Raw genomic sequence first — 18,971 nt, forward strand, 5'->3', positions numbered from 1 at the left:
TGCACCAACCTTTGCCCTGAGCTTACATGTGCTCAGTTACTAAAGGAGCTGCTGTTTGCACTTCACAAAAATGTATCAGTCTATGAATACTAGTTAGAACAACAGCTTGTGTTTGCTTAGTTCTTTCAAGTGGAGGAACATCCCACAGCACTTCACAATGCTGGGAGGGAAGATATGTGCCAATTAAAGAAGGAAAGATTAACTGATGTTGGTCAGAATTGACTGCTGAGGAGAGTCTTACAGATGAGGGGGATGTAGAGCTGCAGAGAGGTTTAGGGAGGAAGCTCTAGAGTTTGGCAGCTTATGGCATGCCCACCAATGGTGGGGCAAGATGTGGAGGGATTGTTGATGATGGTGTCGTGTGGCCACACTAGGTCAGAGAAAAGCACCAGCAGTGACATTCACACAAACATGTCCAACCTGACGCAGACTTTCCCATTCATTAAGTGGCTGCTGTGGCTGAGTAGGTAGCACTATTGCCTCTGAGTCAGAAGATTGTGGGTTCAAGTCTCATTTGAAGACTTGAACACAAGAAACTAGGCTGATATTCCCCATGCCAATATTGAGGAAGTATTAAATTATCGGAGGTGCCATCTTTCAAGTGAGGTATTAAACTGAGGCCCCATCTGTCCTCTAGTGGACAGAATCTAAAGACAAGCAGAGGAATTTTGGGCAATATTTAACCCTCAATCAAAATCATTTTAACACCAACTATCTGGTTATTAGCACGTTGCTGTTTGTGGGAGCTTGGTGTGTGAAAATTGGCTGCCATTTTTCCATTTACAATGGTGTCTTTGTTAGCGGTAAAGCACCTTGTGATATTCCAAGATCATGAAAGGTGCTACAAAAATGCAAATCTTTGTTTATTGCTGGGAATGTTGTCCCAGGCATATAGTAGGTCTGGTTGGTTTCGCTTGCCAGTGTAGGGATGTGCTTTGGAATATGTCATGGAGTCATAGAGGTTTACAGCATGGAAACAGGTCCTTCAGCCTAACTTGTCCATGCCACCCCTTTTTCTAATTCCTAAACTAATCTTTATTGCCCACATTTGGCCCATATCCAGCTCTAGCCATCTTACCCATGTAACTGTCCAAAAGCTTTTTAAAAGACAGAATTGTACCTGCCTCTACTACTACCTCTGGCAGCTTGTTCCAGACACTCACCACCCTCTGTGTGGAAAAAATTGCCCCGCCGGACTCTTTTGTATCTCTCCCCTCGTAACTTAAACCTGTGTCCTGTAGTTTTAGACTCCCCTACCTTTGGGAAAAGATATTGACTATCTAGCTGATCTATGTAGTGTTCTATGTTCTATGCTTCTCATTATTTTATAGACCTCTATAAGATCAGCTCTAAGAAAAAGAAGTCCCAGTCTATCCAGCCTCTCCTTCGAACTCAAATCATCAAACCATCAAGTAGTACTTCGGTGCTACAGTTTTCTCCAAGTCTGAAATGTGAACAAATCACAACTGAACATTTTTAGAAAGCAAATCCTAATCAATCCCATTGTGCATAGTACATGGGAAGTTGATACCAAATCATTTATATCAAGTAGTAAGTCAAGGCGCGTGGTGGCATAGTGGTTAACACTCGGATTCAATTCTGGCCTGGGTGACTGTGTGTAGTCTGCATGTTCTCCATGTATCTGTGTGGGATTCCTCTGGGTGCTCTGGTTTCCTCCCACACTCCAAAGATGTGCGTGTTAGATTGAATGTCCATGGTAAATTGCCCCTTAGTGTTAGGGGGATTAGCAGGGTAAATACATGGGGTTAAGGGGAAAGGGGCTGGGTTGGATTGTTGTCGGTGCAGGCTCACTGGGCCAAATGGTCTCCTTCTGCACTGTAGGGATTCTATGGATTAAGTAGATCGAGGTAGGATAGAACTGAATCAGAGTATAAATCTCTTTTTAAATTCATACATTACATAGAAACAGGCCAATCGACCCAACTTGTCCATGCCGTGTTTATACTCACACGAGCCTCCATCATCTCATTGTATCAGCATGTCTTGCTATTCCCTTTTACCTCATGTGCCTATTTCTCTTCTCCTTAACTGCATCTATACAGTTCACTTCAGCACTCCATGTTGTAGTGAATTCCACATTCAAACTACTGTCTTCATAATTTTTTTTGTTTTTTTTATTTTGAATTCCCCCATCTACATCTAAAATGAAAATTTTCTGTGTAAACTAGTCACACCGTGATTTCACAATCCTGCCTCGAGTGGTGCTTCAACAACTATACTGGTGCAAAGGCATAATTACAACATGATGGCTGGGATTCTTCAAAAGAAATTCTAAGCCTCCAATTTGCGTGAAAATGGGAGTAACTCCCGCTGATCATTTTTGCGGGATTTTCAGATTGAATCTTCCACACTCTGAGCACTGCAGAGTGCCCTGGTGGGATTCCCTGTGAAAATTAAGGGGTGGGGCCTATTCCCACCCAAGAGGCTGGCAGCATATCATTGAGCAGGTCACTGCGCAACACTGAACTATCAGCGCAGAGATCAGTGCATGTACAGTGGCCCTGCATTGTCAGTCTGCAGATCGCTGGCCAGCCCAACAATCCGCAATTACTGTCCCTCCGATTAACCACCACCAACTCCACCCCCCCCCCCCCCCTCCCCCACATCACTGGGCCCACTGGACTTCCTGGGCAAGCCCCGATGTCACCCTGACATCGTCCCAATCACTCTGACCCTTCCCACAGCCAGCCCTAACCTTTGTCCCGACAGACCACCCCTGCCCCCCCGCAACATGTTCACTCAGGTAGTCTTCTTTATAAATGGATAGATGAACTTTTAACGAGAAGAAGCTGCTGTGAACGACCTTAGTTATCAGACCTCTTGCCCTAAAGGGAGGAGATATTTAGGTGCCAAGCAACCGCCCATTGTCTCTGAACCTCAGGATGTGCCTATCTGGTCCCGTAACAAACTGAATCAGCCTCAGAGTAGCACCTTAGAGAACCAGCTTGTTTTTATAAACAGCAATATTTCCATCTGTCTACTGAACTTAAATATGTTCTAAATCACTCATACCTGCATTCTCTAGTTGTTTCAAAAATTCTAATTTGACTTTTATTTTAAATCACATTTACTTTTCAATTAAATTTTAAATGAGTACAGTCCATCTTTGCTTCAAAATCCCAGTGAGCTGAATATTAGTCAGTGCTGAAAAATTCACTTTCTAATTAAACATCTTGTTCCACTGATTAAAGTAATAAAAGTTTGAAGTTTGTTGCTAATTAAAAACAATTTCTAGTGGAAATACCTCGCCCCATCACGCCTGTAGTTCATTTTCTTTTCCCAATGTTTTCCTTTGAAGACACTTAATCTTGGAGATGATCATTCTCCAGCCATTAGGCCCCATCCAGTAAAGCGTACAGAATCCTTGGCTTTATAAATAGAGATAGAGTACGAAAGCAAGGAAGTAACAGTAAACAATCATAAATCACTGCTTAGGCCCCAGCTGGAGTATTGTGCCCAGTTCAGGGCAGCACACATTGGGAAGGATGTCAAGGCCTTGGAGAAGGTGCAGAAGAGATTTACTAGAATGATACCAGAGCTGAGAAATTCAAGTCATCAGGAGAAGCTAGAGAAGCTGCAATTGTCCTCCTTAGGGCAGAGATGTTAACAGAAAATTTAATAGAACTGTTCAAAATTATGAATGGTTTTCATAGAATAAATAAGGAGAAACTGTTTCCACTTATATTAAGGTCAAGTAACCAGAAGGCATAAATTTGACATAGTTGCATAAAAAAGGGGGGAAATTAGAATTTCTTTCATGTGAGTTATTGTGATCTGGAATGTGCTGCCTGAAAGGGTGGTGGAGGCAAATTCAGTGTTAACTTTCAAAAGAGAATTCAAAAAATGCTTGAGGTGAAAGGTTTGCAGGGTAATAAGGAAGGACCAATGGACAAATTGAACTAACTGGATAACCAGCAGAGATGGGCTAAGTGGTCTCCTTCTATGCTGTAAGATTGTGATTCTTGATGGAACTGGATACATGCTGTCAGCAGATTTCTGTACAAGCTGGGACAAGGAATTGTGGTTGGTTTAGAATGTTTATTCTCCCGTGTCAGAGTAATCTCTTCCTCTTTTTTTAAAACATTCTGTGAAATAATAGAAACAGCAGTTTGTATTTATATAGCACTTTTAACATTGCAAAACATCACACAGAGGTTTGGAGGAGCATTACAAAACAAAGTTTGTTGCTGAATTGCATTAGGAGATACAGTATGATGGCAGCTAATTAAAAACTTGGTCAAAGAGGTGGGTTTTAAGATGCATGTTAAAGAAGGAAAGGGAGTTAGAAAAGTGAAGAGGTTCAGAGAGTGAATTCCAGAGGTTGGGCTCCAGGCAGCTGAAGGCAAGGCCACCAGTGGTAAAGTGATTTAAGTCACGGATGTGCAAGAGGCCAGAATTGGAAATGGCAGATTGCCTTGGCGGATTGTAGAACTGGAGGACAGTAATGTGCACAATAATATTGGTAGTTCTTACAGCAGTGAATCAGGAACCAAACACAGCCTTTAATTAAAATGATTCCAGCCTAGAATTACTCCCAGCTCCTGGCCCATCCCCATTGACATGTGTCTTAGAAACAGTCTGGATCTTGTTTCCCTAATCTGATCAAGACCTCAGCTGATTATTGACATTTTAGATTTAAGACAAGTGTGATTATCATTGCTGTGATTTAAAGCTAAACTCCAACGTGAACCTGTCTTTGTGATAATTATCAGGTGTAATAACTACCTGTGAAAGAAAGGTGAATGAATTGGAAAACTGCAAACACTTACTCCTTTTGTCGAGAAATATTTTGATCAGGCAGCAGTTTCTGATATTGATTTTGTCGAATTAAATAAAACAGAATCCATGTAAAGTCAAGGAAATAAACCCAGAGCTGATTCAAAAGTAGCGAGCACAGGTTGATACAAATTAAATTTATGGGATGTTTCATGTCAATGTTGTTGAGAAACATTGATTTTTTTGCTTCTGTTTTATTGCTGTAAAATCATTTGGAGTGTTATTAGTCTGAGCTTGACTGTAAATATTTTTCAGATTTACCACAGGCACTGCTCACTGCTTTTTGTATTGGAAATTGGAAGTGTGGCTGAACAAAGATCCAATCTGTAGGCTTGTGACATGCTGTTTGGGAAATGTTTCTGTTCAGACAGCAACCGGATGCATAAAACAAATGCTGTGCTCCTGTTTTTCTGCTTATTGGGGGCATCCCACTGTATCCCTGACAAGAAGGATTTGGGCACATGAAAACTTATCTATGCCTTTATTACGTCATTTTTCACCTTCCAACTTCCATAAAGTTGTGCTCATCCAAAAGCTCGCTAACTCTCACCAAGTCCCTTTTCAGCCCTGTGCTCACTGACTACATTAATTACCCATCTGGCAACATCTCAATTTTAAACCTCTAATTCTAGTTTTCAAATCCCTCCCTATCTCCTCCAGCCCAATAAATCTCCATGATTTCTTTGCTCCTCCAGTTCTGGCCTTTTATACATTCCTGATTTTTATCATACCATCTTTGATGGCATGCTTTCAGCTGCACGGGCTTCTTTTGTCTGAAATTCTTTCCTTAAACCTCTTTACTATTCTATTTCACCACTCTTTTAAGATACTTCTTAAACTTAGACAGAATTCTAGATTTCTGAAACCTTTGTGTGGGAAAGTGCTTCCTGATTTTGCTCTTGAATGACCTAACTCAAATTTTAAGGTTATGTCCCTTCATTCTTGGTTCCCCATATTATCCAGGAATGGTTTCAAGGATTAGATACTTCAGTTATGTAAATAGATTTGAAAAGCGGGGACTGTATCCCTCAGAAGAGAAGGTTATATATGCCACATGCTAGCCAAAGTAGGAATGTCAGGTTAGCTAAGATGAATACGTGGCTTGAAGGATGGTGCACGAGGAAGGGATTCACGTTTCTGGGGGTTGGAACCGGTTCTGGGGGAAGTGGGACCAGTACAAATCAGACGGGCTGCATATCGTCAGGACTGGACCAATATCCTTGCATCTGTGTTTGCTAGTGCTGTCAGGGAGGGTTTAAACTGATGTGGCAGGGGGCTGGGAACTGATGCAGGAAGTCAGAGGGAATTAAAGTGGGGACAGAAACAAAAAGCAGTAAGGGGAAAAGTGGAAGGCAGAGAAACCAAAGACAAAAACCATAAAGAGTCACAATAAGAGACTGTGGAAAACTCAATGAATAGGTGGTCCAGTAAGGCTAAGACAAATGAAAGCAAGCAAAACGTGACAGACAGATGGTCTGAGATGTGTTTGCATTAAAGCAAGGTGTATGATAGGTAAAGTGGATGAATTTAAAGCTCGGATACTACATGCAACTATGATATTGTGGTAATTATGGAGACTTGGATGAAAGAAGGGGAGGACTAGCAGCTTAGCATTCCAGGATTTAGATGCTTCAGATGAGTTAGAGAGGGTGACAGAAGAGGTGGGGTGTTGCTCTACTGATTAGGGAAAATTTCACAGCTGCACAGAGAGAGGACACCTTGGTGGGATCATGCAGTGAAGCTAAACGGGTAGAACTCAGGAACAGGAACAAAGCAATCCCACTGTTGGGGTTGTACTACAGACCTCCCTACAGCCAGCATGAAGTGGACGTACCGATACGACAGCAGATTATGGGAAGATGTAAAAACAGCAGGGTTGTTATGATGTGTGATTTTAACTTCATCAATAAGACTGGGATTCCTTTGGTGCCAGGGACTTGGACGTTCAGAGTTTGTTCAGTGTGTCCAAGAGAGCTTCTTGAGGCAATATGTAGATAGTCCCTTCCCAAGTTGGACTATCTTAGACATGGTTCTGGGAAATGAGCCCAGACAAGTGATTGATGTCTCAGTGGGGATCAATTTTGGGAATAGTAATCACAATTCTACAAGTTTCAAGACATTTGTAGAAAAGGATAGAAGTAGTCCCACAGTGAAAGTACTAAATTGGGGGAAGGCTAACTACGATAGTTTTAGGCAGGAGCTTGGGAATGTAGACTGAGGGTGGCTGTTTGAGGGTAAATCCACATCCGATATGTGGGAGTCTTTTAAAAATCAGTTGTTAACAATTCAAGATAAGTATGAGCCTGTAAAAATAAAGGATGCTGATGGCAAGATTTGGGAACCTTGAATAATAAGAGAGATTGTGAGCTTAGTGAAAAAGAAGGTAGAGGCATATATAAATTTCAGGAATTGAAAATGGATAAGGCTCTTGAGGAATACAAAGATAGCAGAAAAGAGATTAAACAGAGACTTAGGAGGGCAAAAAGGGACCATGAAATGTCCTTAGCAGGCAGGATTAAAGAAAATCCCAAAGTTTTTTATGCACATGTGAGGAGGAAGAGAGGAGCTAAGGAAAGAGTAAGTCCATTCAATGACAGTGGAGGGAGTTTGTGTATGGAGCCAGATGAGGTGGGTGAGGTCCTTAATGAGTACTTTGCATCAGTATTCACAAAGAAGAAGCATATGGTGAGTGTAGAAAGGGGAAGCTAACATTCTAGGACATGTTAAGATAAAAAGAGAAGCGGTATTGGAGGTTTTGAAAAACATTAAAGTGGACGACTCCCCAGGGCCAGATAGGGTCTACCCCAGAATACTGAGAGAGGTGAGGGATGAAATTGCTGAATCTTTGGCCAAAATGTTTGTATCCTCTTCAGTCACAGGCAAGGTACCAGAGGATTGGAGAGTAGCTAACATTATTCCTCAGCGTAAGAAGGGCTGAAGAGCCAATCCGGGAAATTACAAGCCTGTGAGTCTTACATCAGTAGTGGGGAAATTATTGGGGAAGATCCTTAGGGACAGGATGTACTCACATCTGGAAGAGAATAGGCTTATTAGCAATAGGCAGCATGGTTTTGTGAAGGTAAGGTCATATTGTGTCTCTCAAACTTGATTGAGTTCTTTGAGGAAGTGACAAAGAAAAATTGACCAGGGCAGGGCAGCGGATGTTGTATAAATGGAAAGCCTTCAATAAGGTTCCTCGTGGCAGGTGAAGGTAAAGTCATATGGGATCCGAGGTGATGGATACAAAACTGGCTTAGGCATAGAAAGCAGAGGAGCAATGGAAGGGTACTTTTCTGAGGAAGTCTGTGACAAGTGGCGTTTCACAAGGATCCATGCTGGAGCCTCTGTTGTTCATAATATAGATAAATGATTTGGAGGAAAGTATACGTAGCTTGATTAGTAAATTAGCAGATGATACAAAAATTGGGGGAGTAGCGGACAGTGAAGAGGACTGTCAGAGGATAAAGCAGCATATAAATCAGCTGGAATTCTAGGCCAAAAGATGGCAGATGAATTTAACCCAAACAAATGTGAGGTGATGAAATTTCAAAGGTCTACTGCCGAAGAAAAAAAATGCAGTAAATGGTAGAGCTCTTAAAAATATTAGCATATAGAGGGATCTAGGTATGCAGATCCACAGTTCCCTGAAAGTGGCAATGCAGGTGGACAAGGTGGTAAAGAAGGCATATGGCATGCTGGCCTTCATCAGTTGGGGCGTTTAGTGTAGGAATTGGAAAATCATGTGGCAGTTGTATAAGACTTGTTTGGACCACATTTGGAGTATTGTGAATAATTCTGATCGCTGCACTACTGGAAGGATGTTGCTGCATTGGAAAAGAGAAGACATTTACCAGGAGATAAGTCATCTGGGGTAAAGGTCCTCAACAAGGTGAAGCTGGCAGTGGTGAAGGAGTAGCTGGCAATGTTCCTGTATCAGATGGCACTTTTGCTCGCATGCCTGATGCCATTCCACCCCTCCCACCTCCACAGCAGCAAATCGCTGAAGATGAGAATGAGTGGGATGCATGAGATTTGCTACCTGATTTGGCGATAAGTGTCTGTCTCACCTGAAACCTTGATCTTTTCACTCAGTTTGGAGGATGTGGACTATGAAGAAAGGTTGAACGACTTGGACCTTTCATTGGAACGTTGAAGGATAAGGGGGACCTGATTGAGGTTTACAAGACTATGACAGGCTTGGATAGAGTGGACAATCAGAGTCTTTTTTCCAGGGTTGAAGGTCAATTACTCGGGGGCATAGGTTGAAAGTGGGAGGGGGAAGTTTAAAAGAGAGGTAAGGGGCAAGATTTTCACAGAGGGTGGTGAATGCCTGGAATGCGCTGCTAGAGGAGGTGATGGAAGCAGATTCTATGATATCGTTCAAGAGGTGTCTGGATAGATACATGAATAGGCAGGGAATAGAGATATATGAACCATGTAGAGACAAGAAAATATTAAACTGGAAAGGCGTTCCTTTGCTATCCTGTTCTTTGTTCTTTGCTCTTTGTTAATAGGAGAATTGAGAGAAGTATTCAAAATCATGAGGGGTCTGGACAAAGTGGCTCGGGAGAAACTGTTCCCAATGGTGGATCAAGAACCAGAGATCACAGTTGGCAAGAGAAACAATGGAGACAGGGGGGAAATCCTTTTCACCCAGCAAGTGATTAGGATCTGGAATGCGCTGCCTGAGACTCTGGCTGAGGCATCTGAGAGAGAATTGGATTATTATCTAAAAAGGAAAGATATGCAGGGTTATGGAGAAAAAGTGGGAAATGGCACTGGGTGGATTGCTCATTTTAGAGCCAATACAGACACAATGGGTCAAATGGCCACCTCCTCCTATGTTGTAGCCATTCTGAGATTTTGCATAAAATCTCTGAACATTTTACACAACTATGCAGCATAGAGACGTACTGCTTTCCTTAATTTGCAATGTGATTGTTTCTCTTCACAGACATGAATTCCAACTTCATACCAGTGGAGGAGGAAGAGGAGGAGGAGGAGGAAGAAAAGATGAGGAATGTGGGAGTACTGCAGGAGGAGACATACGATGATGTAGACGCAGGACCGATAGATCCAAGAATATCTCTGAGTCATCCAACAACCAATATTGGCCAGGAGCCAGATGATGAGATTTATGAAGAGCTACCAGGTATGTTGTGTTTTTCAACTGGCATACAGAAGCCTTCAGATATCTGGAAATCTCCCTTGCTGGTTTTCCAGAAGAGGAAGGTCACAGCTGGAGAATGGAAAATATTTTGCATCTAGTGCTACATCAAAGGCTCTTGCACCCAACTGGAACTAGACTGATGCTGGCCCATTTCATATGAGACTCTTACAGTCAGTGGAGAGCTGACACTTTCATCTCATCAATCCAGATTCGGTTTGAAAGGAAATGCCAAAAAAAGGATGATGTCTAGTCCAATCAACTTACTGGTGCTTGTAGTGACTCAGGCCTCTTCAACACAATGCCACATAAATATTTCAGGTTGTATAGATAGATTTTTGATCACCAGTTTTACTAGGTCAATGTCTGGCTTAATGAAGGCCGGTAGTAACTTTGAGTGAATGTATTAAACATTTCTTAATTAGAAATAAAAGTAGAAATTGCTGGACATATTCAGGTCAGGCAGCATCTGTAAAGTGAGAAATAGCATGAGTGTTTCAGCTCAATGGCCTTTCCTCAAGAGCTAATTAAAAAAATGTGTCAAAGAATGCAACTCAATTGTCTCCCATTTGCTAATTTTGGCATGAAATTAAACATACAAAATAAGTACAGAAGGCTGGTTTACATTCTTTAACACATTTTCTTTGCAACAACTTTGTATTTCTTGACCTGTGTTAGAATTAAATGAGATAATGGTGTCAATTCAAGAGCAACACCAAAATGGCTGAACTAACCAATTTTCCTTTGAGTATCACACACCCCACTCTATCCCCTGCAAAATGTTCTATTTGAAATGCGACAGATCTGATTTTCAAGTTCCATTGATTTCTGTTAAAAGAGAATATTCCTGTTAGATGTGAATATGCTGGCATGAAACTGGCTTCTGCCAAGAGCACAATCATGGTCACAACAAATCAACTGCCCTCCCATCGATTTCTCACTCCTCTCTGATCTAACCATCCCTTCCCCACCCACACCCGCCTCCAGTTTTCTTTTATATTGACTGGTAATGATCAGCATTGTGGAATGCTACAGCACAGAATTAGACCATTCAGCCCATCAAATCTGTGTCAGCTTTTTGAAAGATCTAATTAATCCCACTCTGCTGCTCTTTCCCTATCGCCCCACAAACGGTCCCCTTAAAGGAATTTTTAGATTCCACTTGGAAAGTTATTATTGAATCTGCTTCCATCGCCCTTTCAGGCAGTGCATTCCAGATTATAACCACTCAGAGTAAAAGAATTGTTTCCTTATGTTGTCTCTGGTTTTTTTCCCAATCATCTTAAATCCGTATCCCTCTGGTTACTGACCCTCCAGCCACTGGAAACAGTTTTAACTCCCTTCCCACCCCCACTCCCCCCTCCCAATCCTCCAGTTCTTAATTTTGAAATTGGAAGCTCCTTGCAGCAATTCTTCATGTTTAGTGCTATGCCTTGTGCCGACCTTACTGTGGTTTCAAAGTTTTTTGAAAAATTTTCAACAACTGGAAAAGCAAGCCTTTGGAATTCAAACACCAATTCCATCCACAACCAGAAACTGTCTCTGTTTTTAATCAACACTGAACAGCAAATCAACAGTGAGCAGCCAACACAAAACATCCAATCTGGCAAAGTTAACTGAGTTCCAAATAGAAACCTGAATTCCACTATTCTGACATATTGCAAACAGAGGGAAAGTTCTTAGTTCGTCTCTGTTCTAATCCAAACTGTTTTAAGAAATCCAGCAGAATTTTTCAATATTAACAACTTGCATTCATATAGCAGCTTTAATATAGTAACATGTCCATAGATGCTTCGCAGTGGAACTGTTAATCAGAATTTGATATTGACGTACAGAAGGGCATATAAGACTGAAACAAAATCCCAATTAATATGTGGGTTTTGAGAAGCATCTTAAAGGAAGTGAGAGAGATGGAAATAGATGTAAATGTCACCCCAAAAAGCCATCACCATGATGAAAAGATTGACCTGAGAAAAATGGGGCATGTCTACTCTAAACTGTCAATGATTGCAGGATGATCTAATTGAGGTGTGTAAAATGGTTAAAGAATTTGACAGAATAGATAGAGATAAATTATTTCTCTGGTAGGGGGTCTCCAAGCAAGAATAGAACCTTAATATTAGAGTTGGACACCAGGGACCGCACTGAGAGGAAGAGAGCAAGAGATTCAGATAAAAGTAAAAGATGGAGAGCTGACACTGAAACATTTCCATTCCATGGGATGCAATTTCTCCAACCTCTGCCAGTGAAAGAGTTAATGAATTAAAAAAGATACTGTTATTCATTTCGTGAGGAGTGTTTCTGGGAATGTATTAGGGATATTTGCATATGCAGATGAGCTTCAGTTCTGACGCGAGTTGTGCGTAGCTTTTATTTTATGGACTCCCACTTTGATCGTTTTAGACTTATCTAATTTTTTTTGTTATGTTTGTTATGATTAATATTTTATGGAGTTCTCTGCTTTATTACAACATCCCAGCAGTGTAATAATAACAGGACAGGTTTGATATAGGGACTGTATATTGGGGAAATGCACACCACAGACAAGACACCACAACACTCAATGCAATATCTATTGCTCAAGTCTTCTCCAAAGTTTCATAAGCAATGTTTAATTGCAGATATTTTTCGACTAGAACTTGCAGTACCATACTCAAATGCTGTAAAGTTACAAGTCAACGTTTTCTCTTAGAAATTGATGCTGTCTTTCCAAAACTTGGCATGTCTGTATCCTAACTTGCACTGAGCGCCATTAGTGCTTGCTCTGCTGGCTAGTCTACATTGGTTCAGCATTGACTTGATTTTAAAAACTCTCATTCTTGTGCTTAATTCCCTCTGCGATCTCACCCGTGACCTCATCTCCACCCTATCTCTGTAACCTCTTCCAGCCCCACAACACTCTAAGATTCCTGAACTCCTCCAATTCTGGCCTTTTGTGCTTCCTTACCATTGCATCTCTCTATCATTGCTGGCCATGCTGACACCTATCTGCTTCCAAAGCTCTGGAAGTCCCTCTCTCCCATCACATCTTTCTTAAGAGAGTCCATAAATCCAGCTTCTTTCACTAAACTTCTGGTTGCCAGTCCTGATCTTTCTACGTGTGACTCAGCATAGACATAAATGTTTTTTTGATCTGGATCACATATTAGGTAACCTGTGAACAGGGAACAATTTGCCTTTTGCGTTCTAATCATAAGCTTACAAGGTGATGCTGAACACTCCTTTGACTGGACAATGGAAAGAAGGTGGAACTGTGGATATGTTCTAAAATGAGGGAAGGGAGTTGAGTTTTGTTGCTGCTCATACTGGGCATTAGCACATTTAATCCATAATCCTTCAATGTATATTGGAAATCAGTTTATGTTTTTAAACATTTTCTCCACCCAGCTACATGATATCAGCTATTATAAAGCTTTAATTAGTCTGTAATTAGACTATGACTTTCAGGCCTGGGCTCTGCATCCCAGCAACAATGTATTGGCTTTGCAGAAAAAAATTCATCAGAACTGTACAAGGGCAAAATTGGTTAAATTCTGAAGATAATTTTCAGAGACCAGGCTTGTATTTCCTTGATTACAGAAGTTAAATAGGTTGTCTCATCAAGGCTTTTAAGCTGATTAGAGGATTTGATAGGGTAGATAGAGATAAATCATTTCCCCTGGTGAGGGGAAAGTCCAGAACTAAGATTATGGAGGATTAGAAAATCAAAGTTAAAGGATAAAGTAGAAGTGCAGGTTACTGCAGAAGGTCAGAGGACATGGAGTTGGGGGTAGGGTGTTAGCGTGGATAGAGGATTGGTTGTCAAATAGGAGGCAGAGAGTGGGGGTCAATGGGTGCTATTCGGATTGGCGGTTGGTGACTAGTGGGGTGCCCCAGGGGTCGGTGCTGGGGCCTCAGCTATTTACCATTTATATAGATGATCTGGAGGAGGGAACCGAGTGTAGGGTGTCGAAATTTGCTGATGACACCAAGATTGGGGGAAAGGCAAATTGTGCGGAGGGTGTGGAGAGTCTGCAGAAGGATCTAGATAGGCTGGGCGAATGGGCCAGGAAATGGCAAATGGAATTTAATGTTGGCAAGTGTGAGGTGGTCCACTTTGGTAGGAAGAATGGTAGGAAGGACTATTACTTACGGGGCGAAAAACTGCAGCAGGCGACGGTGCAGAGGGACCTCGGGGTCCTTGTGCATGAGTCGCAAAAACCCAGCCTGCAGGTGCAGCAGGTGGTCAGGAAGGCGAATGGGATGCTGGCCTTCATAGCGAGGGGGATTGAATATAAAAGTAGGGAGGTCTTGCTGCAGCTGTATAGGGCATTGGTGAGACCGCAGCTGGAGTACTGTGTGCAGTTTTGGGCGCCGCACCTGCGCAAGGATATTTTGGCCTTGGAGGGAGTGCAGAGGAGGTTTACTAGGCTGATACCGGAGTTGAGGGTGTTGAGCTATGAGGAGAGGCTGAATAAACTAGGCTTGTACTCGTTAGAGTTTAGAAGAATGAGGGGAGATCTCATTGAGACGTATAAGATGATGAATGGGATGGATAGGATAGAGGTGGAAAGACTCTTCCCGCTCAAAAAAGACAGTAGGACTAGGGGGCACAGCCTCAAGATAAAGGGGGGGCGGTTCAGAACGGAGTTGAGGAGGAACTTCTTCACTCAAAGGGTGGTGAATCTCTGAAATTCTCTGCCCGTTGAAGTGGTGGAGGCTGCCTCGCTAAATATTTTTAAGAAGCGGGTTGATGGGTTTTTGATAAGAGAGGGGATTAAGGGTTATGGGGAGAGGGCGGGAAAGTGGAACTGAGCCACGACAGATCAGCCATGATCTTATTGAATGGCGGGGCAGGCTCGAAGGGCCAGATGGCCTACTCCTGCTCCTATTTCTTATGTTCTTATGTTCTTATGTAATGGAGCTGAGGGCTCAGGAGAGGTTAGTAAAGTTTCCAGACCACGTCATAGAACAGAGAGTATAGAAGGTGGCAGGAATCTAACTTCAGGCAGAGCAAAAAAGGTGAAAAGTATGAGTAGGGAGATAGTCAAATGCAGGACTGAGGGTGTTGTACCTAAATATGCGCAGTGTACGGAACAAGATAAATGAGCTTGTTGTGCACATTGAAATTGGCCGGTACGATGTTGTGAGCTTCACAAAGATGTGGCTGCAAGGGGATCGGGGCTGGAATCTAAATATCCAAAGGAATGTGTCCTATTGAAAGGACAGGCAGATGGGCAAATGGGGCGGGCTGCATTGTTAGTAAGGAATGAGGTTAAATTGATAGCAAGAAGTGATATAGGATCAAAAGGCATAGAACCTCTGTGGGTAGAGTTGAGAAATCGTAAAGATAAAAAGACCCTGATGGGAGTTATGTACAGGCCCCTTAGCAGTAGTCAGGATGTGGAGCAGAAAATAAATCAGGAGTTAGAAAAGGCATATAAAAAAGGCAATATTACAATAACCATGGGAGACTTCAACATGCAGGTGGACTGGGAAAATCAGGTACGTAGTGGATCCCAAGAAAAATAATTTGTTGAATGTCTAAGAAATAGTTTTTTTGGAGCAGTTTGTGACAGAGCCGACTAGGGAATAGGCAATTCTGGATTTGGTGATGGGTAATGAGACAGACTTGATTAGGGAACTTAAGGTGAAGGAACTCTCAGGGAGCAGTGACCACAGTATGATAGAATTTACCCTGCAGTTTGAGAGGGAGAAGCTAGAATAGGATATAACAGTACTATAATTAAATAAAGGTAACTACAAAGACATGAGGAAGGAGCTGGCCAGAGTTGATTGGAAAGGGAGCCCGGTAGGGAAGACATTGGAACAGCAGTGGCAAGAGTTTTTGGGAGTTATCTGGGAGGCACAACAGAAATTCATCCCAAGGAGGAGGAAACATGCTTAAGGGGAGGACGAGGCATTCATGGCTGACGAGGGAAGTCAAGGACAGCATAAACGCAAAAGAAAAAGCGTACAAAGTGGCAAGGATTAGTGGGAAGCCAGAGGATTAGGAAGCCTTTAAAAGTGAGCAAAGGGCAACTAAAAAAGCAATAAGAGGGGAGAAGATGAAATATGAGTGTAAGCTAGCTAGTAATAGAAAAGAAGATAGGAAGAGTCTTTTTCAATGTATAAAAGGTAAGAGAGAGGCAAAAATAGCCATTGGACCAGTGGAAAATAAGGCTGGAGAAGTAATAATAAGAAACAAAGCAATGGCAGAGGACCTGAATTGTTACTTTTCATTAGACTTCATAGTGGAAGACACTAGTGGGATATCCAAGCTCCAGGAGAGTCGGGGGCACAGGTGAGTGTAGTGGCCATCACTAAAGAGAAGATTCTGGGGAAACTGAACAGTCTGAAGGTGGATTAATCACCTGAACTGGATGGACTACACCCCAAGGTTCAAAAAGAGATAGCTGGTGGTGATCTTTCAGGAATCACTGGAGGCAGGGAGGGTCCCAGAGGACTGGAAAGTAGCGAGTGTAACACCGCTGTTTAAGAAGGGAGGGAGGCAGCAGGCAAGAAGTTATAGGCCAGTTAGCCTAACTTCAGTCATTGGCAAGATTTTAGAGTCCATTATCACAGATGAGATCGCAGAGTACTTGGAAGTGCACAGTAAAGTAGGACTGAGTCAGCGTAGCTTTGTCAAGGGGAGATCATGCCTGACAAATCTATTAGAGCTCTTTGAGGAGGTAACAAGGAAGTTAGATAAAGGAGAACCAGTGTACTTGATTTATTTAGATTTCTAAAGGGCCTTTGACAAGGTGCCATCGCATGGTATTCTTATTTAACAACTGATAAATAAGATAAGTGCCCATGATGTTAAGGGTAAGATCCTGGCATGGATAGAGGACTGGCTGACTGGCAGAAGGCAGAGAGTGGGGATAAAGGGGTCTTTTTCAAGATGGCATTTGGTGACTAGTGATGTGCCTCAGGGGTCAGTGCTGGGTTGACAACTTTTCATAATATATGTTAACGATTTGGAGGAAGGAACTGAAAGCACTGTTGCTAAGTTTGCAGATGACACAAAGATATGTAGAGGGACAGGTAGTATTTAGGAAGCGGGGGGCTGCAGAAGGACTTGGACACATTAGGAGATTGGGCAAAGAAGTGGCAGATAGAATACAGTGTGGAAAAGTGTGAGGTTATGCACTTTGGAAGGAGGAATGGAGGCATAGACTATTTTCTAAATGGGAAAATATTTAGGAAATCAGAAACACAAAGGGACTTGGGAGTCCTTGTTGAAGATTCTCTTAAGGTTAATGTGCAGGTTCAGTCGGCAGTTAGGAAGATAAATGAAATGTTAGCATTCGTGTTGAGAGGGTGAGAATACAAAAGCAGGGATGTACTTCTGAGGCTGTAAAAAGCTCTGGTCAGACCCCATTTGGCGTATTATGGGCAGTTTTGGACCCCATATCTAAGGAAGGATGTGCTGGCCTCGGAAAGAGTCCAGAGGAGTTTCACACAAATGGTCCCTGGAATGAAGAGCTTGTCATGAGGAACTCTTGGTCTGTATCTTTGGAGTTTGGAAGGATGAAGGGGAATCTTACTAAAACTTACAGGATACTGCGAGGCCTGGATAGAGTGGACGTGGAGAGGATGTTTACCCTTAAAGGAAAATCTGGAACCAGAGGGCACAACCTCAGACTAAAGGGACGATGCTTTAAAACAGAGATGAGGAGGCATTTCTTCAGCCATAGAATGGTGAATCTGTGGAACTCTGTGCCGCAGAAGGCTGTGAAGGCCAGGTAATTGAGTGTCTTAAATCAGAGGTAGATAGCTTCTTGATTAATAAGGGGATCAGGAATTATGGGGAAAAGGCAGGAGAATGGGGATGAGAAAAATAGCAGCCATGATTGAATGGCGGACCAGATTCATTGGGTTGATGGGCCTAATTCTGCTCTTATGTCTAATGACCTTCTTAGAGCCAGACTATTCAAGAATGATGCCAAGAAGCGCTTTTTCATACTGGAAACTTGGAATTGTCTCCCCCAGATAACTGTTATGGCTGTGATAGGATAAGAACATAAGAACTAGGAGCAGGAGTAAGCCATTTGTCCCCTCGAGCTTGCTCTACCATTCAATAAGATCATAGTCGATCTTTTCATGGACTCAGCTCCACTTACTGCCTGCTTACCATAATATTTAATTCCTTTACTGATCAAAAATCTGTCTATCTTTGCCTGAAAAACATTCAACGAGGTAGCCTCAGCGACTTCACTGAACAGGGAATTCCACAGATTCACAACTCAGTCCTAAATCTCCCCTTTATTTTGAGCCTTTTGGGCGAATAAGTTCTTCTTCAAGTCAGTCCTAAATCTGCTCCCCTTTATTTTGCTATGCCCCCAAGTTCTAGTTTCACCTGTCAGTTGAAACAAGTTCCCTGCTTCGATCTTATCAATTCCCTTTATAATCCACCCTCATTCTTCTAAATTCCAATGATAATAGCCCCAGACTACTTAGTCTGTCCTCATAAGCCAGCCTTCTCAACTCTGGAATCAACATAGTGAATCTCTTCTGCACCTCCTCCAGTGCCAGTATATCCTTTCTCCAGTAAGAAGACGAAACCTGTATGCAATACTCCAGGTGTCGCCTCACCAGCACCTTATACAGCTGCAACATAACCTCCCTGTTTTTAAACTCCATTCCTCTAGCAATAAAAGACAAAATTCCATTTACCACCTTCATTACCTGCTGCACCTGCAAACCCACTTTTTGCAATTCATCCACAAAGACACCCAATTTCTTCTGCGCAGCAGCATGCTGCAATTTTTTACCATTTAAATAAAAGTCCATTTTGCTGTTATTTCTTTCAAAATGGGTGACCTCACTTTTACCGACATTGCACTCCATCTGCCTGATCCTTGCCCACTCACTAAACAATTTATATCCTTTTGCAGACGTTCAGTATTCTATGCACACTTTGCTCTACCACTCATTTTAGTGTCATCTGCAAACTTTGACACACTACACTTGGTCCCCAACTCCAAATCATCTATATAATTGTATACAATTGCAGTCCCAACAC

The 18,971-nt window shown here is 42.2% G+C and overlaps 1 protein-coding gene across 2 annotated transcripts in view; it reads left to right on the forward strand.

Annotated features, from left to right (window-relative positions):
* Positions 1-18,971, forward strand: part of skap1 (src kinase associated phosphoprotein 1) — a 390,268-nt gene that overhangs the window by 257,025 nt on the left and 114,272 nt on the right. For both annotated transcript variants that reach the window (XM_080213465.1, XM_080213466.1), the window contains exon 9: positions 9,752-9,949. In XM_080213465.1, coding sequence (XP_080069591.1) covers positions 9,752-9,949 — 198 coding nt within the window. The remainder of the gene's footprint in view (positions 1-9,751; positions 9,950-18,971) is intronic.

Source organism: Carcharhinus amblyrhynchos, chromosome 27 (genome assembly GCF_965287045.1).
Source record: "Carcharhinus amblyrhynchos chromosome 27, sCarAmb.v2.hapA, whole genome shotgun sequence".
Lineage (NCBI taxonomy): Eukaryota > Metazoa > Chordata > Chondrichthyes > Carcharhiniformes > Carcharhinidae > Carcharhinus > Carcharhinus amblyrhynchos.